The 24,530-nt window shown below is 41.7% G+C and overlaps 1 protein-coding gene across 2 annotated transcripts in view; it reads left to right on the forward strand.

Moving 5' to 3' along the window:
• Nucleotides 1–16,614, forward strand: part of A2m (alpha-2-macroglobulin) — a 47,120-nt gene extending 30,506 nt beyond the window's left edge. For both annotated transcript variants that reach the window (XM_041643326.1, XM_041643331.1), the window contains exons 24-37: nt 3,502–3,585; nt 4,322–4,498; nt 4,792–4,879; nt 5,678–5,834; nt 6,111–6,185; nt 7,072–7,252; nt 8,970–9,193; nt 11,693–11,911; nt 12,068–12,195; nt 13,004–13,094; nt 13,912–13,980; nt 15,558–15,660; nt 16,091–16,132; nt 16,459–16,614. In XM_041643326.1, coding sequence (XP_041499260.1) covers nt 3,502–3,585; nt 4,322–4,498; nt 4,792–4,879; nt 5,678–5,834; nt 6,111–6,185; nt 7,072–7,252; nt 8,970–9,193; nt 11,693–11,911; nt 12,068–12,195; nt 13,004–13,094; nt 13,912–13,980; nt 15,558–15,660; nt 16,091–16,132; nt 16,459–16,475 — 1,655 coding nt within the window. In that variant the 3' untranslated portion in view covers nt 16,476–16,614. The remainder of the gene's footprint in view (nt 1–3,501; nt 3,586–4,321; nt 4,499–4,791; nt 4,880–5,677; nt 5,835–6,110; nt 6,186–7,071; nt 7,253–8,969; nt 9,194–11,692; nt 11,912–12,067; nt 12,196–13,003; nt 13,095–13,911; nt 13,981–15,557; nt 15,661–16,090; nt 16,133–16,458) is intronic.
• Nucleotides 16,615–24,530: the final 7,916 nt, after the last annotated feature.

Here is a 24,530-nt window from a genome sequence, read left to right on the forward strand (position 1 = left end):
TACATACGGGGTAACGCCTTGAGTTCTGTTCTTTTTGCCCGTGATTACCTTTGCTATTTTTTTCTGCTCCCACATCTATTTTAAGGTTGTCTTTTCAATTTCTATGAAAAATGATCATAAAATTTTGAAAGAGTTGTATTTAATTTATAGTTTGATTTGGGTTATACAAGCATTTTCACAATATTTTTCTAGTTGATGAACATGGGGTATCTTTCTATTAATCTGTTTCATTTTTAATTTCTTTCAATATTTCATACTTCTCAGCATTCTTTTTTAAAATCTCTTATCTTAGTTAAATTTATTCCTACACATTTTTCCCAAAAGCAACTACAAACGGGATTGTTATCTAGATTTCTTTTAGATCCTGAGACCTATTTTGATTTTATGTGTGTGTGTGTGTGTGTGTGTGTGTGTGTGTGTTACCTGCATGTGCGTCTGTGAACCACGTGTTTACATGGTATTCATGAACATAAGAGGGCATTGGATCCCTAAGACTGGAGTTAGGGATGGTTATGGCTCAACTCCAGGTCCTCTGGAGGAGCAGCTACCAGTGAGTCATCTCCCCAGTCCCTGATTCAATTTCTCTTAGAGTAACAGTAATCTGCAAAAGCAAAAGTACTTCTTTTACAGATTTTTGTGTGTTGATTTTATGCCCTGTTTATTTACTGCTTGCAATGACTTTAGAGTGGAGGTTTCATGCAATCATCACACCAGAGTGACTGACATCTTCCTTTATGCATGGGTCTTCTTCTTCTTCTTCTTCTTCTTCTTCTTCTTCTTCTTCTTCTTCTTCTTCTTCCTCCTCCTCCTCCTCCTCTTCCTCCTTCTCCTCCTCCTCCTCCTCCTCCTCCTCCTCCTCCTCCTCCTCCTCCTCCTCCTGACAATTCCAACCCTGTAAGTAGAAGTGGAAAAAGTAGGGTGTCCCATCTTGTTCCAGATCATAGAGAAAAGGTTTTCAAGTTTTCTCTGTTGAGTAAGTGTTGCCTTTGGTGTGTTAAGATATATTCCTCTGGCCGGGCAGTGGTGGCGCATGCCTTAATCCCAGCACTTGGGAGACAGAGGCAGGCGGATCTCTGTGAGTTCGAGACCAACCTGGTCTACAAGAGCAAGTTCCAGGACAGGCTCCAAAACCACATAGAAACCCTGCCTCGAAAAACAAACAAACAAACAAAAAACAAACAAACAAAAAAAAAGATATATTCCTCTGTACCTAATTTGGTGAGAGATTTTATCAGGAAAGTGTTTTGAATTTTGTCCAATTGTTTTTCTCCATGCAATGAAGCAGTAATGCTTTTCATCCCTCATTTTGTCACCGTGGTATGTGACAGTGACTGGCCTGTGGTGAATCACTCTTGTATCCAGAGGACCGATCCCAGTTGATCATGGTGTATGATCCATTACATGTGGCATTGAATTTAGCTTGCTGCCACATTGCTGGTTGTTGTTAAATCTGTGTTTGTAAAGACACTGGCCTGGAATTTTCTTTTCTTGTGATGCCTTTGCTAGGCAAGGCTAATCTCACAAAAATTATTTGGAAATATTCCTTCTTTAATGTTTCTGGAAGACTCAGAAAGACTGGTGTTATTTCTTTAGCTAGTTCATCAAATTCAACAGTACAGTCATTAGGTTCTAGATTTTTCTTTAATGGAGATTTTTAATACCAAGTCAGTATTCTGATTCATTTTTGGTCTGTTATGATTTCCTATCTCTTTTTGATGAAGTATTGATTGATTGCAGATCTCCAGAAATGTGCCCATTCCTTCTAAATAATCTATTTGTTACTGAATAATTCTATCTTTTCTACCAGTTCGTGGTAGCTTATCTAGTTCTAATTGCCAATGAAGAATATTAGTCTTGAGATCTTCCTGCTCTTTGGGTTTGGACACTTAATACATTTTCCTCTTAGAACTGCTTTGTCTGTGGCCTGTAGGTTTGGATAGTTTGTGTTTCCCTTTTCATTTGTCCCATGATGTTTTTACTTGGATCTCAATTTCTTCATCAATACACTAGTTCTTCAGGAGCTGGCTACATAATATCCACACAATTATGATTTTTCCGAGATTCTCCCTGTTGTAATTTCATGATATACTGACAGAAGGTGATTTCATATTGTTTGATCCTGTTGACTAACGTATGATCTACCCCGAATAACATTTTGTGTGCTTCTGAAGAATGGGCGGTCAGGAAGAGCGAGGTCTCCCCAGAACAAGCCCTCGCTCCTCCTTCAGCTGCCTAGGCTCCTGCAGGTGGTCGGGTTTCCCTTTCTGCAGCTTTCCTGATGTGAACCCCAGGAATGGTCTTTTTAGAAAGGTCTTTAGTGTTATTTACCTCTCCTGTACTCCACACTCTATCCTAACATCCACTTCTGACCCAGTTTAACCCTTCCTCTTCCATTATTTCCCTTTACCCTTACCAGCGCAGCCTGTCCCCCCTCCCTTGGACAGCCCTCCTTGGGGCCCCTTGGTCATTTCTTGATGTCTATGGTTATTCCGAATGAAATATACATTTGTTTGTTTAGGGCTTGTTTATAAAATCCTGTCATATCATTTGACCACATGTGTTTGAGTATTTTGTCTTTTTTGACCTGAGTTGAGTAACGCTGATTATTTAAGGAACACACTGGGTTTTCTTTCAACCTTACCTATGGCATCTGACTTCTTATGTAACTCAACATTAATTTTATGAGAAAGAGATGATAAATAACACAATCCTTTCATTTGCCTTTTCATATATTCCTCAAGATTAAAGTGACAGCATATATTTAACCACCAATTATTATTACTGCATTTCAAGCAAATCAGAATCTTTTAATTGTTATTATTTTATTTTAAGCAAGTCAACGTATTTTCTTCCACTTGGTTACTTTTATGTTTGCTTAGAGTATTTTTTTTGCAAAAATTTTGATAATAGCTTTATGAAAAGGATACATAGGAAATAACTATTATACTTTTCTATTTTATTTTATTTTTAATGAGTCAGGTACTATTCATTTCTTTACTCCTATTTTAGAAGTCTTCCATTAAAATATACTATATTCATATCTAAAAGGAAGAACATGACTTGTAGAATTTAGGAGTATTTAGGGAGTTTCTCTTTGTTTATTTGTACACACGCATCTTTGCCGGATTTTCCCCTCTCGTGATTGTTGAGAGAGGGTGGTGAAGGTGTGTGCTACAATAGGTCCTGTTGTCCTGAGCACACAGTGCAGGCTGTGCGGTGACTGCAACGGAGCCTCTACTTCAGCCTCACTGACCGGGGGCCTTCTTTGGAAATGCTACTTCACGTCGGGGGGAAAACAGATGGTTTGGGATGAATTATGACAATCTCCAAATTTCAGAAACCCCTAATATCAGAACAAAAACTTGTTTCATTTTTAAAAAGGAACAACTCTTCCGAAGTAGCTTATGTGTAAGGCACAATTCTAGTTTCCCAGCCACCGACGTCACTGAAAGACGCAGTGTGGAATGGACTTTCCTGGTGATGATGTGCTTCTTGCCCTAGGTGCTGAGGTGTCTGAACAGATAACCCTGAAGCTGCCACCAGATGTAGTCAAGGACTCTGCCCGAGCCTCTGTCACTGTTTTGGGTGAGTTCACTCCTTAGGGAATCTGTACGTTAAATTCTGCTGAATTTCTTTTTCATTAATATATACATAGATAGATGATATGTAGAGATAGATGGATAGATAGATAGATAGATAGTAGAGATAGATAGATGATAGATAGATATAGATAGATAGGAAGATAGAAACAGAAGTTATTTGTATTTACCCAGCAAAATTGTTGTACTTTATAATTTTTGACTTTTTAAATTAAAATATATTTACATCATTTTTTCCTTTGTCCCTTCCAACCCCTCTCAGGTACCCCCTTGCTCTCTCTTCTAAGTTATTACCCCTTAAAAAATTGTTGTTTTACACACACACACACTCATAAATATATTAAAACAACTGCTCAGCCTATACAGTGTTACTTTCTATAAATACTTTTTCGAAACAAACAACAACAACAATGTGGTAAGACACACCTACAATGCCAACACTTGAGAGCCCAAAGCAGAGAGATAGAGAGTTTGTGGCCAGCCTGAGTTTCACAGCAATGCTTTGTCTTAAATACATACATACATGCATACATACATACATAAATGTAACTTTCAATGTCTTCTCCTCTTTGAATTGTTTATTATTTCTAGTAATTCTTCTGTCCCTGAAGTGCACCCTTTGCAAAATTACTCATTTTTTAACGTGGCTAATTACTCATTTCTTTTGAGTATTTCAGATCTAATCTTAAATTTCAGTATTTCCCATCTCTGCCATTCTCTAGGAGATATATTGGGTCCTGCCATGCAAAACACACAAGATCTCCTTAGGATGCCCTATGGCTGTGGAGAACAGAATATGGTTCTGTTTGCTCCTAATATCTATATCCTGGATTATCTGAATGAAACCCAGCAGCTGACCCAGAAGGTCAAGGACAAGGCCATTGATTATCTTAATATGGGTGAGTACTGGATGAGGGACTAAAAGTCGGCAGCATAGCATCAGTTGGATTGAGTGAATTATCATTACGATCACATATTATCCCACTGTCATGGCTACCATAATAGAAAACATTAGTGTGATTTATTTCAAAGGAACTATCTACTTTCCAAACTCCAATAAAACATTCCAAACTCAGAACATACTATATATGGACAAAAAAAATTAAGAAAAGTCAGAAGAGATGGCAAACATTTTCATCATCTTTCTGGCTTCCATGGGCATTCAACCTGCCATGATGTTTCACTATTGCAGGGTACCAAAGACAGTTAAACTACAAGCACCAGGACGGCTCCTACAGCACCTTTGGAGAGAAATCTGGCACTAACGGTGCCAGTACCTGGTAAGAAGCCAGTTTCCTGAGCTCTTGTTTTGAACCAGCACTTTATATGTACTCCAGCTATAATAACAGCGAGTCTGTCAAGTCATACGCTGTTAGATCTAGAGTGAATTATGCTACACAAATGCACCAGTATTAGCGAGTTTAATCTGATATCCAAGGACATGCATGCTAAATATGTTCCCAAAAGCCATCCTGGCCATGTTATACCAACATAGTCTCTTCTAAACCAGCTCCCCTAAAGCAGAAAGAGATATTGTGAGCATATCACTTGACTTATAGATAAGTCATATCAACTTCAGCTTCTATCATCTTTCGCAGGTCATGAGAAAGGAGGAATTCTCTTACCATGAGAGAGGATAAATTCACTGGGGGAAAAGAATTAAGAATGGTGCCAAATCTTATTTTTACATTCCTAAGTAAAAACAGACTTAATGTTACTGCTTAGGAGGGTAGGGCATGAGAGGATTCTGCCATCTCTAGGAAGACACTTTTCAAGAGAAGGGTCTAGGACCATCTCATGCTGTTTTCTCTTCAGACCATATAAACTTTTTGCCTTTTAAAAGGGCCTTCCTCAAAGAACTAAGAAAACAATTGGGCTAGAAATCTACAGATTCTTTACAGCTAAGGCAATTTCTAGGCCTAAAGTCTTCTCCATGAGACTAAAGGAGAGGGCATTTCCAGTACACACACGATTGGATACTTCTTCCGTGTAAAGGGGTAATTCATGAAGCATGCTGATGGGAAGTGGTTCTAACGTCATGGTAATGGCGAATGTACAATCACTTCCCCCTCACCCAGGCTCACAGCCTTTGTGCTGAAGAGTTTTGTTCACGCTCGAAAATATATCTTCATCCATGAAACACATACGCTGCAAGCCCTTCTCTGGCTCTCCCATCAGCAGAAGGACAATGGCTGTTTCAGGAGCTCCGGATCCCTGTTCAACAATGCAATAAAGGTGAGTCATTCCAGAGCTAGTTTTGATTTATTCCTTATAAGATCTGTGAGGACAGAGAGAAGACGATATATGGTAGAAATTATCAAGAAATCCATCAAAGAACAATAAGACCTAGACATTACCAAGAAAGAGAAGATAGAGTTCATATTTAATGTGACATAATGACTGGGGGATGGGTATTAAAAAGTGATACGCTCCACAACACAGCATCATAAGAATAACTAATTAATAGAATTCTTAGAACTACTCTGATCTCTTTCTCTTGCCCATTCACAGGGAGGAGTAGATGATGAAGTTACCTTGTCTGCCTACATCACCATTGCTCTCCTGGAGATGTCTCTCCCTGTCACTGTGGGTACCACTTCATTCCCTGTGAAAAGGTGGCTCTGGATGCAGCAAAATCCTGGCCCATTGTCTGAGACTTGAGCTTCCTATCACCAAAGTCAGCTTCCCTTCTATGCAGTACAAATGTTCCGCAGATCCTCTTGCTCAATCAAAGAGGAATCTCAGGGAGGTTTCTGTGCTGTTTCTCTCCCATGACCATCTCCACTTCCCAAAGAATCCTAAAGATATGATTGATACCAGACTAATGATTGATAATGGATTACATTTTTTTCCTTTTGAGAAATTCATGTATGTATGCAGTAACAAGCAATCATACCCCCTGTATTTCCTCCCTCAGAGTCCCCTCCATTTCTTCATCAACCCCTCCCTTCCCAACTTCATGTCTTTTTTGAAAAATACAACCCACTAAGTCCAGTTGGTGCTACTCCTGTGTTCATGAGTGTGTGGCCATCCCCGAAGCATGGGACTTTGACCAGGGATTGGGCTCTTGAAAATGCATAATCCTCTCTCCCTCCAGAAACTACTAAATACCAAGAATGCCTCAGTAGGGGGTGTAATCTGGAGAGCACCTATCTCATCTATGCCAGAATTTTGTCTGGCTTGATCATGTGTAGGTTTTGTGTCGGTAGCCCTAGCTCCTGGAAGCTCATAGTCTGCTGGCCATGCCGTATTCAGAAGCAAGCATTTCACAGCACTCCTCCCTACCCTGACATCCTTTCTGTCTCCTCTTGTGTGATACCCTGAGCCTGGGTTAGATGCGATTCCTTCTATGTATAAGAATGAACTGGAAACATGTCTTTATCTCTAGTGCCGTGTTCTGGTTTGTGTGCTTCCCTGGGAAGGCCATCACCTTTGTTCACATAGCTGTTTCCTTTCTGCCCGCTTTTCTCAGGATACTGTTGTCCGCAATGCCCTCTTTTGCCTGGACACAGCCTGGAAGTCAGCAAAGGAAGGAGCCCATGGCAGCTATGTCTACGCTAAGGCGCTGTTGGCCTATGCATTTGCCCTTGCTGGGAACCAGGCCATGAGGACAGAGATACTGAAATCACTTAGTGGGGAATCTGTGAAAGAAGGTGAGAGCAGGTCTGGGATCTTTCTCCTGCCAACATTCCGGGCACCAAAAAAATACAAGGTAGATGGTCCCTACCCTGCGTCTGTGACCTCTGTCCTCTCCATTACCTGCTGTCTATTATCTAGTTACCTACAAAGTCCATATAATTTTTTTTTAAATGTATGATTTTAAAAATGAAATCACACATCAAAAAATAAGAAGCATCAAAGAATAAGAACTCAGCCTTGGAGACTCACTCCAAAGAAACTATTTGTGTGAAGCTGGGTGAGCTTCTTCTGTAAGCAGGAATAAGGTTTGCCCTGCAGAATTGTTGCATTAAGTGATTATTAATAATAAATGTAAACACTTAGTGGATTGGGTGGCACATGGTAATAGAAATACCAGCTGCCATCACTCATTACTAAGACAGCAGTCCCCAATCCACATCTGACCATTCCTTGGGGACCTCATGAGAAAGTTCTGGCATTTGTCTCATTACAGAATTCAGTCATGTTGACCAATCTTTTTGTTTTCATGTGATAGTTTACATACATCACAGTTTATGTGAGAAGTTAATGAAAAAGAAAATACAATACACATACTCAATAACGTTAACCATATCCTCTTTGGTAGTGTTATGAAATGTTCTTAATATGTTGAGAAATACTTCAGATAATGCAAAAGGCATAAAGAACAGTTAGAAAATACTGGGTAACTCATTCCCAGAATAAGAAATAAAGTATTTCCAATGTACACAAAAAAATTCCATGTTTCATTTCCATCTTCAGAGGTTAACATTATCTTGAGTTTATTATTACAATACATACAAGTGTGTTTGCTGCATTTGTCCATAAGTAATACATTAATTTTATAAAGTTTTCATCTTTGCATCTGCCGTAGCAATATATGTTGATATTCCTTCAGCTCCTTTTCTGTTTATTTTTTAAGTTTAAGATTATGCAAATAAACCTCCCTATCAACACCTGTGGCTTTAGCTTGTTAATTGTCATCCCTTTTTATTATTGAGACAAAATCTTGCTTGGTAGCCTAAGTTAGCCTCAAACTCACAATCCTCCTGCCTCTGTCTCCCAAGTCTTGGAGTGACAGATGTGTGGCGCTATGTCAGACCCCTTGTTGAACAACCACAGTGGCTACACGGGTGCACACGCCAGCTTCTCCAAGCTCTCCTTCTAGAACCGTAGTGACTCACTATAGACCTGACACTTTTTGCTTTGCTGAATGTTGCCAAGTTGCTCGCCAGCATAAGCTCGCTTTCCACAGCAATCGTTGCCAGTTCCATCCCTGAGACAGTAACATCAGCTTTGGGTATTTTAAAGACGATAAGAGTTCTTGCAATCTAACGAGCATAAGCTTCTGTTATTTCATATGCTCTGTGACATTCACAGGAGACTTCTCGGGAAAGGTTTTATTAGATATCCACTACAGTGTAGTTAAGCTCAAGATCACATCATAAACAGACCACCCACGGCCAGTGAGAAAACTTTCTCCCAGGGCTCAACTGCAGTGGCTGTTTGAAGTCACAAGTAGTTAAGGGTCCTGTGACTCTACCAACAGCCCCTGCCTTGACGGGACTGAAACGTCCAGTTCACATTTATACCAAAGGGAACATAATTCTCTAAGGTTTGAAAGATTACATCTCACTTTAGCTCTGCCCTGGTTACTTTCAAACAGCGATATAAATATTTAGCCACTGATGGGTATCTTTTTCTCACCCCCAGACATTTCCATCCACTGGGCCAGTCCTCAGAAACCCATGGTGCCAGAGGGTATTTGGTACCAAGCTCAGGCTCCCTCTGCTGAGGTAGAGACGAGTGCCTACGTGCTCCTGGCCTATCTCACGGCCCAGCCTGCTCCCACCCAAGAGGACTTGACTGCTGCAACGCTCATTGTCAAGTGGCTCATGAAGCAGCAGAATTCGCATGGTGGCTTCTCCTCCACTCAGGTCAGATATTGGTCAGAACCTTTTACTTCACCTTTAAATGGCGAAAGACTTGCTAAGTATAAACACACACGAGAACAAAAGAGTGCCGGTGACCTGAAGGATTATAATAGACAAAGATAGTGGGGAGAAATTCAAAGACAGCTAGAAAAGTGTTCTTAGCCGACAGCACCCCACCCCGTCCCTGTATTCCCATAGTCTCCTGGTTTCAATAACAAATACATGTGCCTACAACAGTCCTAGGGCGCCAGGAGGAGGGGAAAATTACCTGTCATTCTTCTTGCAGGCAGAGGCTCTCTTTTGAACTGTTGATGGGAATCCTAACTCAACATTCTCTCCTTACAGATGTGTCCATTGGTAGGTCTATGTTTAAACTAGACAGTTTTGATGTTCCCCAGACACCTTTTTTTTGTTCCTAGTACACATACAAAAATATGTGTACTAGGAACATATTGGACTGTCTTTACTCACCCAGTCTCTCAAGCAAAACTATGTATCTAACAATTCATCAGCACACACCCAGCAAGAAGCTTCATTTTCAGAGAAAGTAGATGTTAGCATACATCTTCTCTCAGAGAAAAGGGGATGTGGAGAAATATAATCTTGCCCTTTTCTATTCCATTAAAAATAAGATTATTTTTTCCACAAGAATGAAAAAAAATTATTTGATTAAAAATCATTTTCACTGATTTCTTAGAAATGTATCGTTTAAATGTACCCTCCCAGCTCAGAGTCAATGGCATTGAGAATATAGCATGGCCAGGAGGAAGTGAACACAGGTGGTATTCTGACAAAAAGGGAGAGTCAAATAAGAAGAGCACCACAGCAGGGGGATGTTCCTAAGCTCCCTGCTTCCTGTGGAGAAACTGAGGCCTGACTCTGAGCAGGTATAAAAGACTTTGGCTCCTCATCAGCACAGGAGAAGTTTAATTTGGAAAGGGAACCAGACAACGCTCTGACTGGGTCACAGCGAGAATGGCTCATAATGGTCCAAAGGGCCTCCGTAAGCAGTTAGCTGATGCTAATAAAGCATTCCATTCCCATTTACATATGTTTTCTACACCCCATACCACACACGTTTATTTAGGGAGACAGAGAGAGATCAGTTTACTGTAGGGCACACAACCCAAGGCATGTTGTGATGTTATTATTCCATTATCCACCAGGGAGTTGTGATCCGTCTCTAAAGCTTAAATAGATGAAGAGAATACAAAACTAGGAAACCTAAAACCCTGTAACTGCTAACAGAACTTTGGGAAATCAGAGTTTTCCTATCTATATTAGTGCTTCTTTCATTCCATAACAAAATATCGGAGAGTAATCCTGCAAAGGACAGAGGCTGATTTAGCTTCCAGGTTTTGATACTGAAAGCCCAGAGGACATGCGAACACTTGAAATAAGGCTCTGTTGCAGGCTGCCCTGCCTGTAGAAGGATCAGTGGGCTGCGTTCCTGCCTGGCTCCCCTCACAGCTAGCTTTATACCCAAAATAACAACACACAAACTGTATTCTTTTAAATACTGCCTGGCCCATTAGTTTCGGCCTCTTATTGGCTAATTCTCACATCTTGCTTTAACCCATATTTATTAATCTGTGTAGCACCACGCGGTGGTGGCTTACCGGAAAGGATCTTAACCTACGTCCATCTCAGAGAGGAGAGCTATAGCGTCTGTCTCACTGCCTTCTTCCTCCCAGCATTCTGTTCTGTCTACTCCACCTATCTAAGTTCTGCCCTATCAGGCCAAGCAGTTTTCTTTATTAATTAACCAATAAAAGCAATAGGTAGATAGAAGACCCACCTACATCACCTGCCTGCCGGCTTCCTCATCTTGTGGAGAATTGCAGTTGAGGTAACATATGTGGGAAGATGATACTCTGTTTTAAAACAGGAAGCCAGAGATCTGTGTAGGCCAGAGTTGTTCTTTTTATAGCAACGAACTAGCAATAACTCCCTTGGATTCCCATCAGAACATAATCCCTCCCAGGAGCAGTGCGGCCAGTGCGTTAAGGTCCTCTGTATTAGTTATGATCCTCTTGCTATGATATAGCACTATTATCAAGGAGACTGGGAGAAGGAAGGGTTTATTTGGCTTATGGCCCCAGAGGAATAAGAATCTGTCATGGCAAGGAAGTCTTGCAGCAAGGGGCAGACATGGTGGCAGGAACCTGACACTGAGAGCTCACTCTTAATGTCAAGCATGGACCGGGGAGCAATGTGGTAACAATGCAAGACTTTTAACTCTCAAAATCCACCCCAGTGGCCTTCTTTCCTCCAACAATACCACACCAACAGTAAAATTTCCCCCAAACAGTGTCACCAACAGGGGAACAGACACAAATATGGGAGCCTCTGTGGGACATTTTCGTTCAAACCAGGACAGCCTCCTACTTGCTTTGGTCCCCCTCCAATAGCACCGTTATGGGGAGTAAGCTTCAGGCTTGGGAGCAACAGATCACTTGAACCATAACAATCCTTGAGTGAGTGGTGCCATTCTTCTTTCAGGACACAGTGGTAGCTCTCCATGCTTTGTCCAAATATGGAGCAGCTACTTTCACAAGAGCTAAGAAAAATGCACAAGTAACCATCTCTTCTTCAAATTTATTTTCTACAAAATTCCAAGTGAACAATGACAACCAATTATTACTGCAGACGGTCAAGTTGCCGACCGTGCCTGGGGATTACACCGCAACGGTGAAAGGAGAAGGATGTGTGTACCTCCAGGTGAGACTTGGGCTGAAGAGAAGGGTCCCTGGAATTGTTCTCCCTGTAAAATCATAACCCAGCAAGCAAATGACCAAGTCAGAGAAAGAGTCAAGGCAGCTGAGGGGAATTTCAAGAAAAGGACAAAAACCGATTCCTTTCTTAAATGTTCCGTAGACATCCTTGAAATACAATGTCCTCCCAGGAAAGAAGAAGTCCCCGTTTGCTTTACGAGTGCAGACTCTACCTCAGACGAGCAATGATTGCAAAGTTTACACCAGCTTCCAGATCATACTTAACATCAGGTAAGACTCGTTTTCATAATTCAAGGTCAGGGGGAACAGCCCATCTTCTCAGTGGAACGTCTCACTCAGAAGAACAGTTGGATAGTAAATATCTGGATCTGTTTTAAAAATAAGATATTCTTTTAAGTTGGTAAAACTGAGTTTCTCAGCAATGGAGCTTATGTTGCCTGTCCTCTTCCTTCCAAAGTTAACTCCCTCAAATAATTACTTACTCCTGATAATAAACAAACAATATCACCCTTGTCTATCACTTGAATTCTTTCTATATGATGAAGTTTTACAGTAATCTTGGTCTTCACGGAAGAAAAAAATTCTTAGAAGATTTAAATAAAAGGAAGTGGTGACTCTTCCATTGTAATTCCGCTGTCAATAAGTAAATCCAGTCATATATAGTATAATGTTTGGAAAACAGCAAACATATCCACAGCAATAGTCAAGTGGCCACAGGACTTACAAAAACTATCCACAAGACCCTTGTGAGTTGACTGACTGCTCTACTTAGGGAACTGTGGAAGTAAAGTGTGAATAGCAAAATCCCAGTGTAGATTGGGGCCTCAAGGGCATGTCACCTGCCAAACTTCCTTAAAACACAGGGCAAGTGAGTTCACAAATTTGAAATCCGATTCCAGACCTGGTCTCTGTGAATTTACTAAGTTCTAAACAAATTCTAACACACAGCAGGCTTTTCAGGGTCCTTGGAAAATCTTACGTGTACTTTGTAGAACCATGGAATAGTCAACATACAGACATAGAAAAAGAATATTAAATAATACAGGAAAACCTAAGTCTTCCTTCCCTGGATCTTCAGCTACACTGGCAGCCGTTCTGACTCCAACATGGCAATTGTTGATGTGAAGATGGTGTCTGGCTTCGTCCCCTTGAAACCAACAGTGGAGATGGTATGTTCACGATAAGCCCAAGATAGCTATTTTGCATCTGCAGACCGAGATGATATTTACTAAAATACTATTATATTAAGTCTTAAAGAATTATGCCTTCTCCAAATGAAGTGTGTTTGTGCATGTTGTGTGTGTTTAGACATCATGGCTACCAGGGAAACTTGCATTCATGTTATCTTTTTCCCCTCTTTATTTTTTTATTTTAATTCAAATATAGTTACGTCTTTTTCCTTTCCCTTTCTTTCTTCCAACCTCCCCACATTTCCTTTACTCTCTCTCAAATTCACGGCTTCTTTTTCTTTGTTATCCTTGCATATGTGTGTCTATATGTGGTAGATAAGCAGTTATGGGGCTCACCCCTGAGAAAGATCTATTGTCCTTTTCAACAGTTGTCTAATTGCATAGATCTTAGCATCTTAAGGGGACAAAGCCTAAGAAGATCAGCCGGTGAAATAATAAGAAAATGACTGATCATAAACTTCTGTGTCACAGAAGTTTAGTGAAAATGAGATTGTTTGAGGCTAAAAGGAAAAAACAAGGGAAAAAATCTCCTTTATGAATATTACTTGAACCTTGAAAAATGAGTAACTCTCCTTTCTTCAGATACATCAGCTCTAGAAGTGCACCATATGCCATACTAATAGCATGCCCTTCGTCCAAGTTACCTTTCATTTTTACTTTTACTTTTTTGTTTATACGGGACCTTTGAAGAACTTCTACCCTCAGGGTATTTTGATTATAAAACAATTTCATTTTCCCTGGAGTCTCCAGGGCTCACATCTATTTATTAACATTTGTGGCGCCTCTAATTCTTCAGGTTGAGAGCTCTGTGAATGTGAGCCGGACAGAAGTCAGTAATAACCATGTCTTGATTTACTTGGATAAGGTGAGTGCCCTGACTGATGCAAAACACATAGAAATATAACCCTGAAGGAACTGTCTGGAAAGTGAGCATTTGTATTTTAGAGTCTTCGCCTCAATGCTAGAGACAAGTGACTTCTAGCCTTACAGTGACTGCCCTCTCCTTGGAGATATTTTACCTGAGATTATGAGTAGAAATGCCACACTAGACTACTGGGGTATGCATACTTCCAGGCACCTGTAAGACATTCTCCATAACAGTTTTCATTATGTCAGCTGGTGAGCGTGAAGATGCTGAATAATGCGGGGAAGTGGTTATTGTGATCAGTCAGTCATCATCATCTTCATCAACAGAGTAGAGGAGAAGATACCATCAATCTCAGCTGGCACTTGGACCACACAATAGTAAAACACCAGTGGTGTAGGAGGTCCTTCTGTCTAGGTGTTGCTTTCATAGGTTGAATAAAGAAACTGCCTTGGCCTGATAGGGCAGAACTTAGGTAGGCGGAGAAGACACAACTAAATTCTGGGAGAAAGGAAGCAGGGTCAGAGAGAGCTGCCATGGAGATGCCAGGTCAGACATGCTAACTCTTTCCCAGTAAGCCACAACCTTGTGGTGAACACAGATGAATAGAAATGGGTTAAATCAAGATGTGAGAGTCAGCCAGTAGGAGGTTAGAGCTAATGGGCCAGGCAGTGTTTAAATGAATACAATTTCTGTGTAGTTATTTCGGGTATAAGCTAGCTGGACGGCCAGGACAAGGGGACCCTCTCTCCATCAACACACCAGTCCACCCACAAACTAATAACTGAAAAGACGGGTGTGACAGCACAGCTATGCAGACCTCCAGTGATAGGAATTCCAGTTGACAAAGCAGCAGTGGCTCAGCCTTCTGACAGCACAGCTATGCAGACCTCCAGTGATAGGAATTCCAGTTGACAAAGCAGCAGTGGCTCAGCCTTCTGACAGCACAGCTATGCAGACCTCCAGTGATAGGAATTCCAGTTGACAAAGCAGCAGTGGCTCAGCCTTCCTTGGGTCTCTATCTGCATTTTTATACGATGGAAAGACAGAACTGCACTAAACCTCTGAAATTTAAAAGATGACGTAACAGGTAGTCAACAGAAAAGGAGCACACACGTGTGCACACACACCCACAAACAGAGCCATGCACTGGCATTGATTAACGCAGGGGTTCTCAACCTGTGGGTCACAACCCCTTTGGGGGTCACAGATCAGATAGCCTGCATATCAGATATTTACAGTATGGCTTATAACAGTGGCAAAATTACAGTAATGAAGTAACAAATGGAATAATTGTATGATTTTGGGGTCACTATAACCTGAAGAACTATATTAGAGAGTTACAACATTAAAAAGGTTGAGAGTCCCTGGACTGAGGCCTGTGTAGTGACGAAGTTACATTGAATTTATAAGAAGTAATTTTTCTCATTTACTCTGAGGGCTTTCTACACCATGTACCATGCTGTTAGCAGATAAAGCCTCCACCCCCCACCCCGAACCCCAATTAACACTTATCTGTCTAGTCAAAGGGAGAAGAAAGCTTCCAAGAAAGTCATTGATCTCTTTTTGACTTCCAGGTGTCAAATCAGAACATAAACTTGTCATTCACCGTTCAGCAATATATTCTAATAAAACACCTAAAGCCTGCCATAGTAAAAGTCTATGATTACTATGAGAAAGGTGAGTGTGAACGACCCAAGCAGACATCCAACTCCCGATCACAGAACTTAGGAAGGCGTTGGGTGACCCATTAGCACTGGCATCTCATCACTTAGTGCTGTCTCCATCAGGCTGGATACTTGACTTTTCGTCTCCTTACTCCTATGGGAGAAAACACATTTTAAATGTATCAACCAGCAAAGCAAAATAGCTGCACAGTTAACTTTCTGTCAGATAAACCAATTGTAGGGCAATAAGAGATTTAAGGATGAACGACAATGGCCTGTCAAGAATCTGGAGTAAAAGAAAACTGTGGCTCACTATCCCTGGAAGGATGCTCCAGGCAGCAAGCAGGGCATCAGGGGAATGACCCGGGCACTTGTGATGCAATCTCAGATGCTCATCTTGACGTCACATAATGGTGTTTGTTTCCGTTTTCCCTTTCTCTCAGACGAGTTTGCAGCCGCTCAGTACAGTGCTCCTTGCATCAAAGGTAACTAGATCACACTCCTTTACAGGATTGTCTCCAAAATTTCATTCTCCAAAAAGTTCTATGTAAACTTTCTTCTTAGGAATTATTTTTGCTTATATCAAATATTATTATAGAAAAACATGTGTGTTGGAGAGGCCTGATGCCTCTTCAACCCTCAGCTAGTTTGCAACATTGCCTGTTGGGGAATTATCTACAATGGATCTCATTTTCTACTGTATTCATTGCACTGTCTTGGACACTATGCTGTTTGTACTTACAGGCAGGGGCATAGTTTGCTTATGGAAACCCAAGCCCATCTTAATTTTCTTTTCTTTTTACTGCTACAGGTAATGAAAATGCCTGAGGATTCATGAATAAAAAAATGCTTTACTGGAGCCCTATTCTTAGGACTTCATAAGAAAAGCAGTGGTTTTGTATTTCTAGATATTTGATAAATAAAACATTTTTCATATCTATTAGTCACCATTCTTTCAGTCATCATTTTTGAAATTTCTATGCTTCCAGATCTAATATGCAATAAAAACTGATGAAAATCAAGAATGGAAGGAATTCAGAATACCGAACAGTGATACAGTGGTGTTGGTTTGAATAGGCTTTGTAGGGTGGGGATGGCACAAAAAGTATCAGATCAAAGCTAGGAGAAAGTAAACCATGTTTGGTTGTGGGAATGACTTAAGGAAGAGCCAAAGAGTATATTTTTATGAGCTAATAAAAGATTCACTTGATCGGAAATACAAAATTGGATATGTTTTATTGGAAAATAGCCTCACTGTTTGGGATTTATGTGTTCCATGAAAGGATAAATTCTGCCAAAGGGTAGTGAGAGTGACCCAGCCATTAACTTTGATGCTCAGATTCCGCAGTGGATGACTTCTGAGACTAAAGCTGTGATCCGTGCCGATGCGAGTATCTCAGAAGGAAGACTGTCTGTGACTCAAGTCCAGTGTGTGTGGGGGGGTGATATGCTGGAGCGCCTGCAGCCCCTGGGTCATCGAGTCAGGGTGCAAGGACAGACAGCATCGAGGGGGCGTTAGACGCAGAAAGCAGAACCCTCACGTGATCTAGTCTTCCATACCCACTCCTTCCCGTCCTTATTTTATTTTTCTTGCATTCGATATTTAAATCACCTTTTAGGTGATGGCATACACAGAAGATCCCTGAGATTTGTAGAGGAAAGCAGAAGGACACTGAAGTCAGAAGAATCCAGAGGGAAGACACTGGAGGCAATCCTGGCCACCCCGGCCTCCATTTGGCAGGAAAGTGCCAGGGTTTACTCTGTCAGGAGATAAGTGGAGGTGGTGTAAGCTGGCACTATGGAAGGACTTCGAAATGTAATCAATCCTTAGTTCTGTTTCCTGGGTAAACACACAAAAAGGACCGTCATGTTTTGTGGTAAATTATCCCATGAGCATCTCACAGCTCTAGTCCCTTTCTCTTTGTCTGTGAGGGACTCATAATGGAAAATGTGTTTTCAGAGAGTCTTGTGGCAATTCATTAACTGTCACACCCAGTACAAAATGCCAACTGTTTGCTTTACATCTGCAAAGCACGGGATTATTTCATAGCCTATTCTGCAGTAAACATAGCTGCATGTGTTTTAAAGCCAGACTCAGAAAGGCAAATATCACAGAGGGGAGGAGGGGTTTTCTCCTTCTCTGCCCATGAGTTGCTATGATACTCTGTCTTCTTTGAAGCTATTTTATCGATGAGGCTTCATATTAAGATTCCTTTTTGTTTGATTTACTCAGTTGTTCATATAAAAATTTCAATTTTATTATTTCCAGTATTTCTGCCTCTTGATTTTACTCCTCTTTTATGTACTGTATTGTCTTCCTTGTTTTATTTATCTGTTATTGCAGTCAGAAGGCTGAAGTAAGGGAGACCACGCACCTCAGGCCAGTCTGTGCCACATGGCAAGAACTCAGAGACAGAGTAGGAAGGACGGAAAGAGGGAGAGGGAGGGGGGAGCAAAGAGCTTGCTGCTAATCTCCAGGAACAAAAGCAACAAGACAGAAGGGAGCAGAGACCAAAGAAAGAAAACACCGTGAAGGCTGGGCTCATCACTGAGTGGATTTGCATACCAGCAGGGATTCTGGGGTACCCATAACAGAAAGAACTTCCAGGAAACTCCTCCCTTCTCTGTCTCCAAGCAGAGCAGCTGCAGAAGGCCCTTTTGAAGAAGTCACTGCTACTCAATAATTCTGCATTTCTAGAGTTGAAGGTCCATCCCTCCCTTCACTGCCCATTCTGGGGAGCTAGGGCATAGAGACAGACTTTGAACTTTGTCCAAGAGAAAAACAAACCTGCAGAATAAAAAACTAGTACTATTTTTTTTATTAAGAATGTTTTTTTATTTATTCTTTGGAAATTTCATATATGTGTAGTGTTTCTGATCCTATTCACTTACAACTCTCATTTTTTACTCCCCTTCCCATCTTTCCAGCACATTTCCACCCAACCTCTACATTCTCTTCATTTTTTATGGCCACTGAATCCAACTAATACTGTCTGTATGCACTTAGGCATGGAATCATCTACCTGAGCAGTGGCAATCTACCTCAGGCTTCTACCTGAGCAGTGGTTATATCCCTGAAGAAAAATGACTCCTCATTTCTAATAGCCATCAACTACCAATACCTTATGTAGAGCAGAGCCTCATAAGCTCCTCCCATACCCATCCTGGAATGTTGCCTAACTTGATCTTTTGAAGTTCTTGTTTACATCATCACAATGGCTATAGGTTCATGAGTGCAGTGGGTATGTCATGTATAGAAGACAATACTTCTTGGGACCCCTCCTACCTTAGTTAGGGCTTCTTTTGCTGTGAATAGACACCATGACCACAGAAATTCTTCCAAAGGAAAACATTTAATTGGGGCTGGCTTACGGTTTCAGAGCTTTAGTCCATTCTCATTATGGTGGAACATAGCGACATACAGTCAGGCATGGGGCTGGAGAAGTAGCTGAGAGTTCTACATCTTGATCCACAGGCAAGAGGAAGTGAGCTGTGTGTTACACTGAGCATAGCTTGAGCATAGGAGGCCTCAAAGCCCACCCCCATGGTGATACATTTCCTCCAACAAGGCCATACCTAGTGCAGTAGAGTCATATTCCTAATATTGCCGCTCCTTACAGAGGCCATTTTATTTTAAGCCACCACATTTTACTTCCTGGCTCTCATAGGCTTGTAACCATATCATAATGCACAAATGCATTCAGTCCGACTTCCAAAGTCCCCATAGTCTATAACATCTCAAATTTATCTGAAAGTCTAAAGTTCAAAGTCTCTTCTGAGATTCATGCAATCACTTAACTGTAATCTGTAAAATCAAAACCAAACAGCAGATCACATACTTCCAACATATAATGACACAGGATATACATTACTTTTCCAAAATGGAGGAAAAGAAGGATAATGAAAAAATACTGGATCAAAGCAAGACAGAAAACCAGCTGTGCAATCTCCAGACTCTGTATCTCCATGTCTGACCAATGTCACAATGCTTTTCAGATCTCCAACTCCTTTCAAATTTGTTGACTGCAGAACACTTCTCTCTATTGAGCTGGTTCCACTCCCTGTTAGCAGTTTTCCATGGCAGGTATCCCAGGACTCTGGCATCTCTAACATCTTGGGTTATCCAAAACAATCCAGGCTTCACCTTCACATCTTCGCACATTGGCCTCTCTAGACCACCATTCAGGGACACTCCTGACGCATGCCTGGCCTAAGCAGCTCTCCTTAGTCATGGAGGAAGATTCCATAATCCCTTTCTTCTGTCCTTGACTCTAAAGCCAGAACTACGTGACTGAAACTGCCAAGTCCTTCTGTTTCCTGGAGCTAGAATATGGCCCCCTCATTCAATTACATCTTCACCGCCTTTCTGTTTTAATGATTTCCTTCACTGCCTAAGCTTCACTGTCATTGAACTTGCTCTGTAGACCACACTGGTCTCAAGCTCAAAGATCTACCTGTGTCTGTCTCTGGAGTGCTAGGATGAAAGACATGAACCATCACACCTTTTATCTAAGTTTTTCTTTAATTCCTTTTCACAAGTTGGAAGCTTAGCTGTGTGGAGTCTTGCCCTAAGGTCACAAAGGACTTAGCTCCATTTCACTTCCTGGTGCCCCCTTTCTCCTCAAATTATACATTTTATAATTTTCCTTGCTCAGCTTGCCCCCTTTTATTATAAATCTTTATAAGAGTCAACATGAGTAAGCACACGACAGAGTCTACACTAGGCTGTTTTGAGATTTCCTTTGCCAATGCAATTTATCCAAAACTTTTCACTCTACCCTCAGGCAGACTTTTTAGAGAAGGGCAAAAAACAGCCATATCTTCACTAAAATATCACAAGAATGATCTCTAGGCACCACACTAAAGTTCTCTGAAATTTCTTGAGCCAGGCACCCACAATTCAAATCACCTTCAGCATCATCATCTTCTATGCTTCTACTAAGATGGTCTGCTAAGCAACATTTAAAGTATTCCACTGTTTTCCTAACCCTAAGTCCCCTAAAACGTGGTCAGGCCTATCACAACTCTGGTTCCTGGCACCAACTTCTGTCTTAGGGTTTCAATTGCTGTGAAGAAACTCCATGACCACAGCATCTCATAAAGGAAGACATTTCATAGGGCTGGTTTGCAGTTTCAGAGGTTTGGTACATTATCATCATGGTAGGACATGGTGGCATGCAAGCAGAAATGGCGTTGGAGAAGGAGCTGAGAGTTCAACATCTTGATCCATAGGCAGCAGGAAGTAAACTGATGCCACACTGAGCATAGCTTGAGCATATGAGCCCTCAAAACCCACCCCCACACTGGCAGACTTCCTCCAACAAGGCCATGCCTACTCTCCAAAGCCACACTTCCTAACTTCACTCCCTATGGGAGCCATTTTCTTTCAAACCACCATACCTTCTCATCCCCTAGCTCTTGCATTTTCTCTACTCCTTTACCACCCTCTTCAATGATGTTTCCCAGGCATTGGAGGTAGGGAATTGATATTGCTGACCCACTTTGGAACTAAACACTCAACAGTCACTTATTATCTGCGCATTACCCAGTCATGAGTGTCTTGCAATAACCACTCATTACTAAAATAAAAAGCTGGGCAGTGGTGGCACATGCCTTTACTACCAGCACTTGGGAGACAGAGGCAGGTAGATCTCTGTGAGTTCCAGGCCAGCCTGGTTTACAATAGCTAGTTCCAGGACAGGCTCCAAAGCTACAGAGAAACTTTGCCTCAAAAAAAAAAGAAAAAGAAAAAAAAAACAAACAAACAAAAGAAGAGGAGGAGGAAGAGGAGGAGAAGGAGGGGGAGGAGGAGAAGCAGCTTCTCCAGCAAAGGTTAAAAGCAGCAATAATCTATAGGTATAAACATTGATATTTTGTCAACGTGTCCATTAAAAAACAAACAGTAGTAGGTTCTGTTAGGATTCTTCATTATACTGGCCCTGCCACAGCCCTTTCCTCAGCCTTCCTGCCACCTGTCCCCTCTCCTGTCTCCTCCACAGGAGCCGCCTCGCACACTACTGAGGCTGCACATTGGACCACTGCACACTCAGAATCACTGACACTTTCCCAATGGCTACTGGTGGCACAGTAACAAGATGTATATGGCTTAGGGCAACCCAGTTCCACAGCCACTGTTTCCTGAGGAGACTCACACACAGTCCCTGGAGCAGATCAGCGGTAAACTGTTGCTGCCCCTCAGGATCTGCAAGCAACCACAGAGCTCTCAGGAGGTGACCATGGCCAATGCCTGTCCCTGGGGCAGGAGTGAGGAGCCTCAGCTACTGCTGGTCGACCGCATTTCCTTCCCCTTATCCCTTCCCTTCCCTAATAAACTCCTATGTGGGTTTGCTGAGCCCTGTGGTTTACTTTTCATGGCCACAAAAACAACAGGTTTACCTCTAGGCCCCATAATCCTCCTAGACACATACTTTTGACCAGTTTATAGCACCAAACATGAGTTTCAACCACAACCAGAAAACAACTGGTTACCCTTATAACAGTGGCACCACCATAGCAGCAGTAGGTACCTCTTACCTAGAAGGTCAAAATTGTAGAATGCAGGGTTCACCAGTGGTTAATTCTCCTGCAGAGGACTACATAGATTCTTCTGGGCACTGTGAAAGCTATCCCTGCATCATCATATTGCTCCTTTATTTGTAGAGTAAAAGAGGTCAGCCAAAAAAATATATCACGACCCTGAAACCAGAGCCAACAACAACAACAAAACCCATACATTGGCCCTAAAACCTGAGTCAGTGAAAGAAAACCTGAGTCAGTGAAAGAAATGCATTGTGGCTCTGAAACCATAGCCAAAAGGTTAAAAACAGCCAGTGAAAGAAACATATTTTGGCCCTTAAACCAGAGCCAAAGAAACACATTCTGCCTCTGACCAACTCAGTATGAAAACCTGAGCATGAAACCAGTCAATCCCTGAGCCCAAAATCTAGCCAGTCTTTGAGTTTGTTCAATGGTGTAGGAGGTTCTTCTGTTTGTGTGTTGCTTTCATTGGTTGGCTTGGCCTTTGATAGGGTAGCCCTTAGGTGGATGGAGTAGACAGAACAGAATGCTGGGAGGAGGAAGGCAGACAGGGAGAGCTACCATGAAGTTGCCAGGTCAGAGATGCTGAATCTTTCCCTGTAAGCCATGACATCATGGTGATACACAGATTAACAGAAATGGGTTAGATCAGGATGTGAGAGTTGGCCAAGAAGAGGATAGATATAATGGGTCAGGCAGTAATTAAATTAATACAATTTCTGTATGGTTATTTCAGGGGTTAAGCTAGCCAGGTGGGATATGGCCTGTACCTCCTACAACAGTCCAGGCTCAGGTATTGAAATTCAAACAGTTCCCACCCTGAAAATATTCACTCTGGAAAAACTCCATCCCTAAGAAGCCCTCTACAAGCCCCCTGTACCTGTTCAGTTGGTAGCTGCCTTTTTCCACCCTGGCAGAGGTAGCCATTCTTCTGGATTCCACCCTCCCAATAAATAAAATAAATGAATGAGTTTTGGGTAAAGAACTGTTTTTTCGGGAGTGTAGAGGAGCAGAAAAGTAACAACTTTCACCAACTCAGGAGCAAACTGTTGCATCTCTGCAGGGGTCTTCCCCTTACCAGAGTAAAGCAGAGAAGCAAGGGACATCTCTGCTGGGAAACTCTCTTGGCAGAGTGTAGAATTGAGCTGTAGCGCCTCTCTCAGAGGGGAGCAGGATTGCTACATTCCTGCAAGGAAACCATCCCCCTCGGGAACACAGTTACAGATACAGCCTTTGCTTCTGACAGCCAGGATACAGTTCCCTTCAGAGCTGTAACACTTACACTATTGGCAATCAACAAATCCTAGGAAAAGAGGGAAGCATGGTCTCCAGCTGTGCTCTCAGGGTGTCCCACCAGGCTTTGATGACTATTTCCAAATTTAGAACCACACAGACAGTTAGGATCAAACTCTGTGAGACACAACAAGGAAAAAATCTAGTAAATAAAAGCAAGAGATTTTTAGGTAGAGGGAAACTGTTAGGAGTGGGAAGGAACTGAGAAAAAGACCAAAACACAGTGTAGATACATGTAAAATTCTGAAAGAACAAAATTTACTAGTGGAAAAGAAAACTATATACAAAAATCAATTACTATTGAAGTATCATTTGCTATGAATATGCAATCACCACTTCAGCTCTAATCATATTAGATAGTAAAAGAATGATGATAGGATATGGTATGCATCAAGACATTAGTTATAATGTACATGTTTGGAAATAGCAAAAGATTAATGATTATTATTAGATATAATAATATATAGGGAAAATCTTAGAGAGAAAAGTAAGTATAATCCCAGGTTTCGGCATCCATCTTTGGAAGCCCCTCCCCTGAGACTTGGCCCCTCCCCATGGAAGGTCAAGACCACTCCCACAGGCTATTTAAACAGCTCCCCAGAAAATAAACATGTGGTCTTCCCTCTTCCTCTTCTGTAGTCTTGTAGGCTTTCCGTTTCCCCCTCAGGGCCACCTGAGAGGGCAGGAGTCCAACTAAACCTGGATATCTTTTAATTTGGTCTGATTTGGTATGATTGGGATTATTTGCATCAGCAGAGAGGCTCGTTTTAGGAAATATTCCTAACATTTTGGAAGTCCCACCAAGAGGGCTGTTTTTCCCAGGGGTTCAAGGCCTTGTGTTAGAAACACCCTTATCGCCTGTGCTCTCCACCAGGACAACAATCAGCTTCCAGACTACATTGGCTTCATCTCAGTGAGTCCCCCCCCCTTTTTTTTTTCTCTATGCCAGTATGGTAGGGATCCATTCATGTCGATTTTGTGGATTTTGGCGCTTTCCATTGAAGTTGCAATTGCACCATGAAAGCCTGATCCAAGTGGCTAAGCCGAGTTTAG

Source organism: Microtus oregoni, unplaced genomic scaffold (assembly GCF_018167655.1).
Source record: "Microtus oregoni isolate MIOR12 unplaced genomic scaffold, Mior012 000002F_ref0000024, whole genome shotgun sequence".
In the NCBI taxonomy this organism is placed as follows: domain Eukaryota; kingdom Metazoa; phylum Chordata; class Mammalia; order Rodentia; family Cricetidae; genus Microtus; species Microtus oregoni.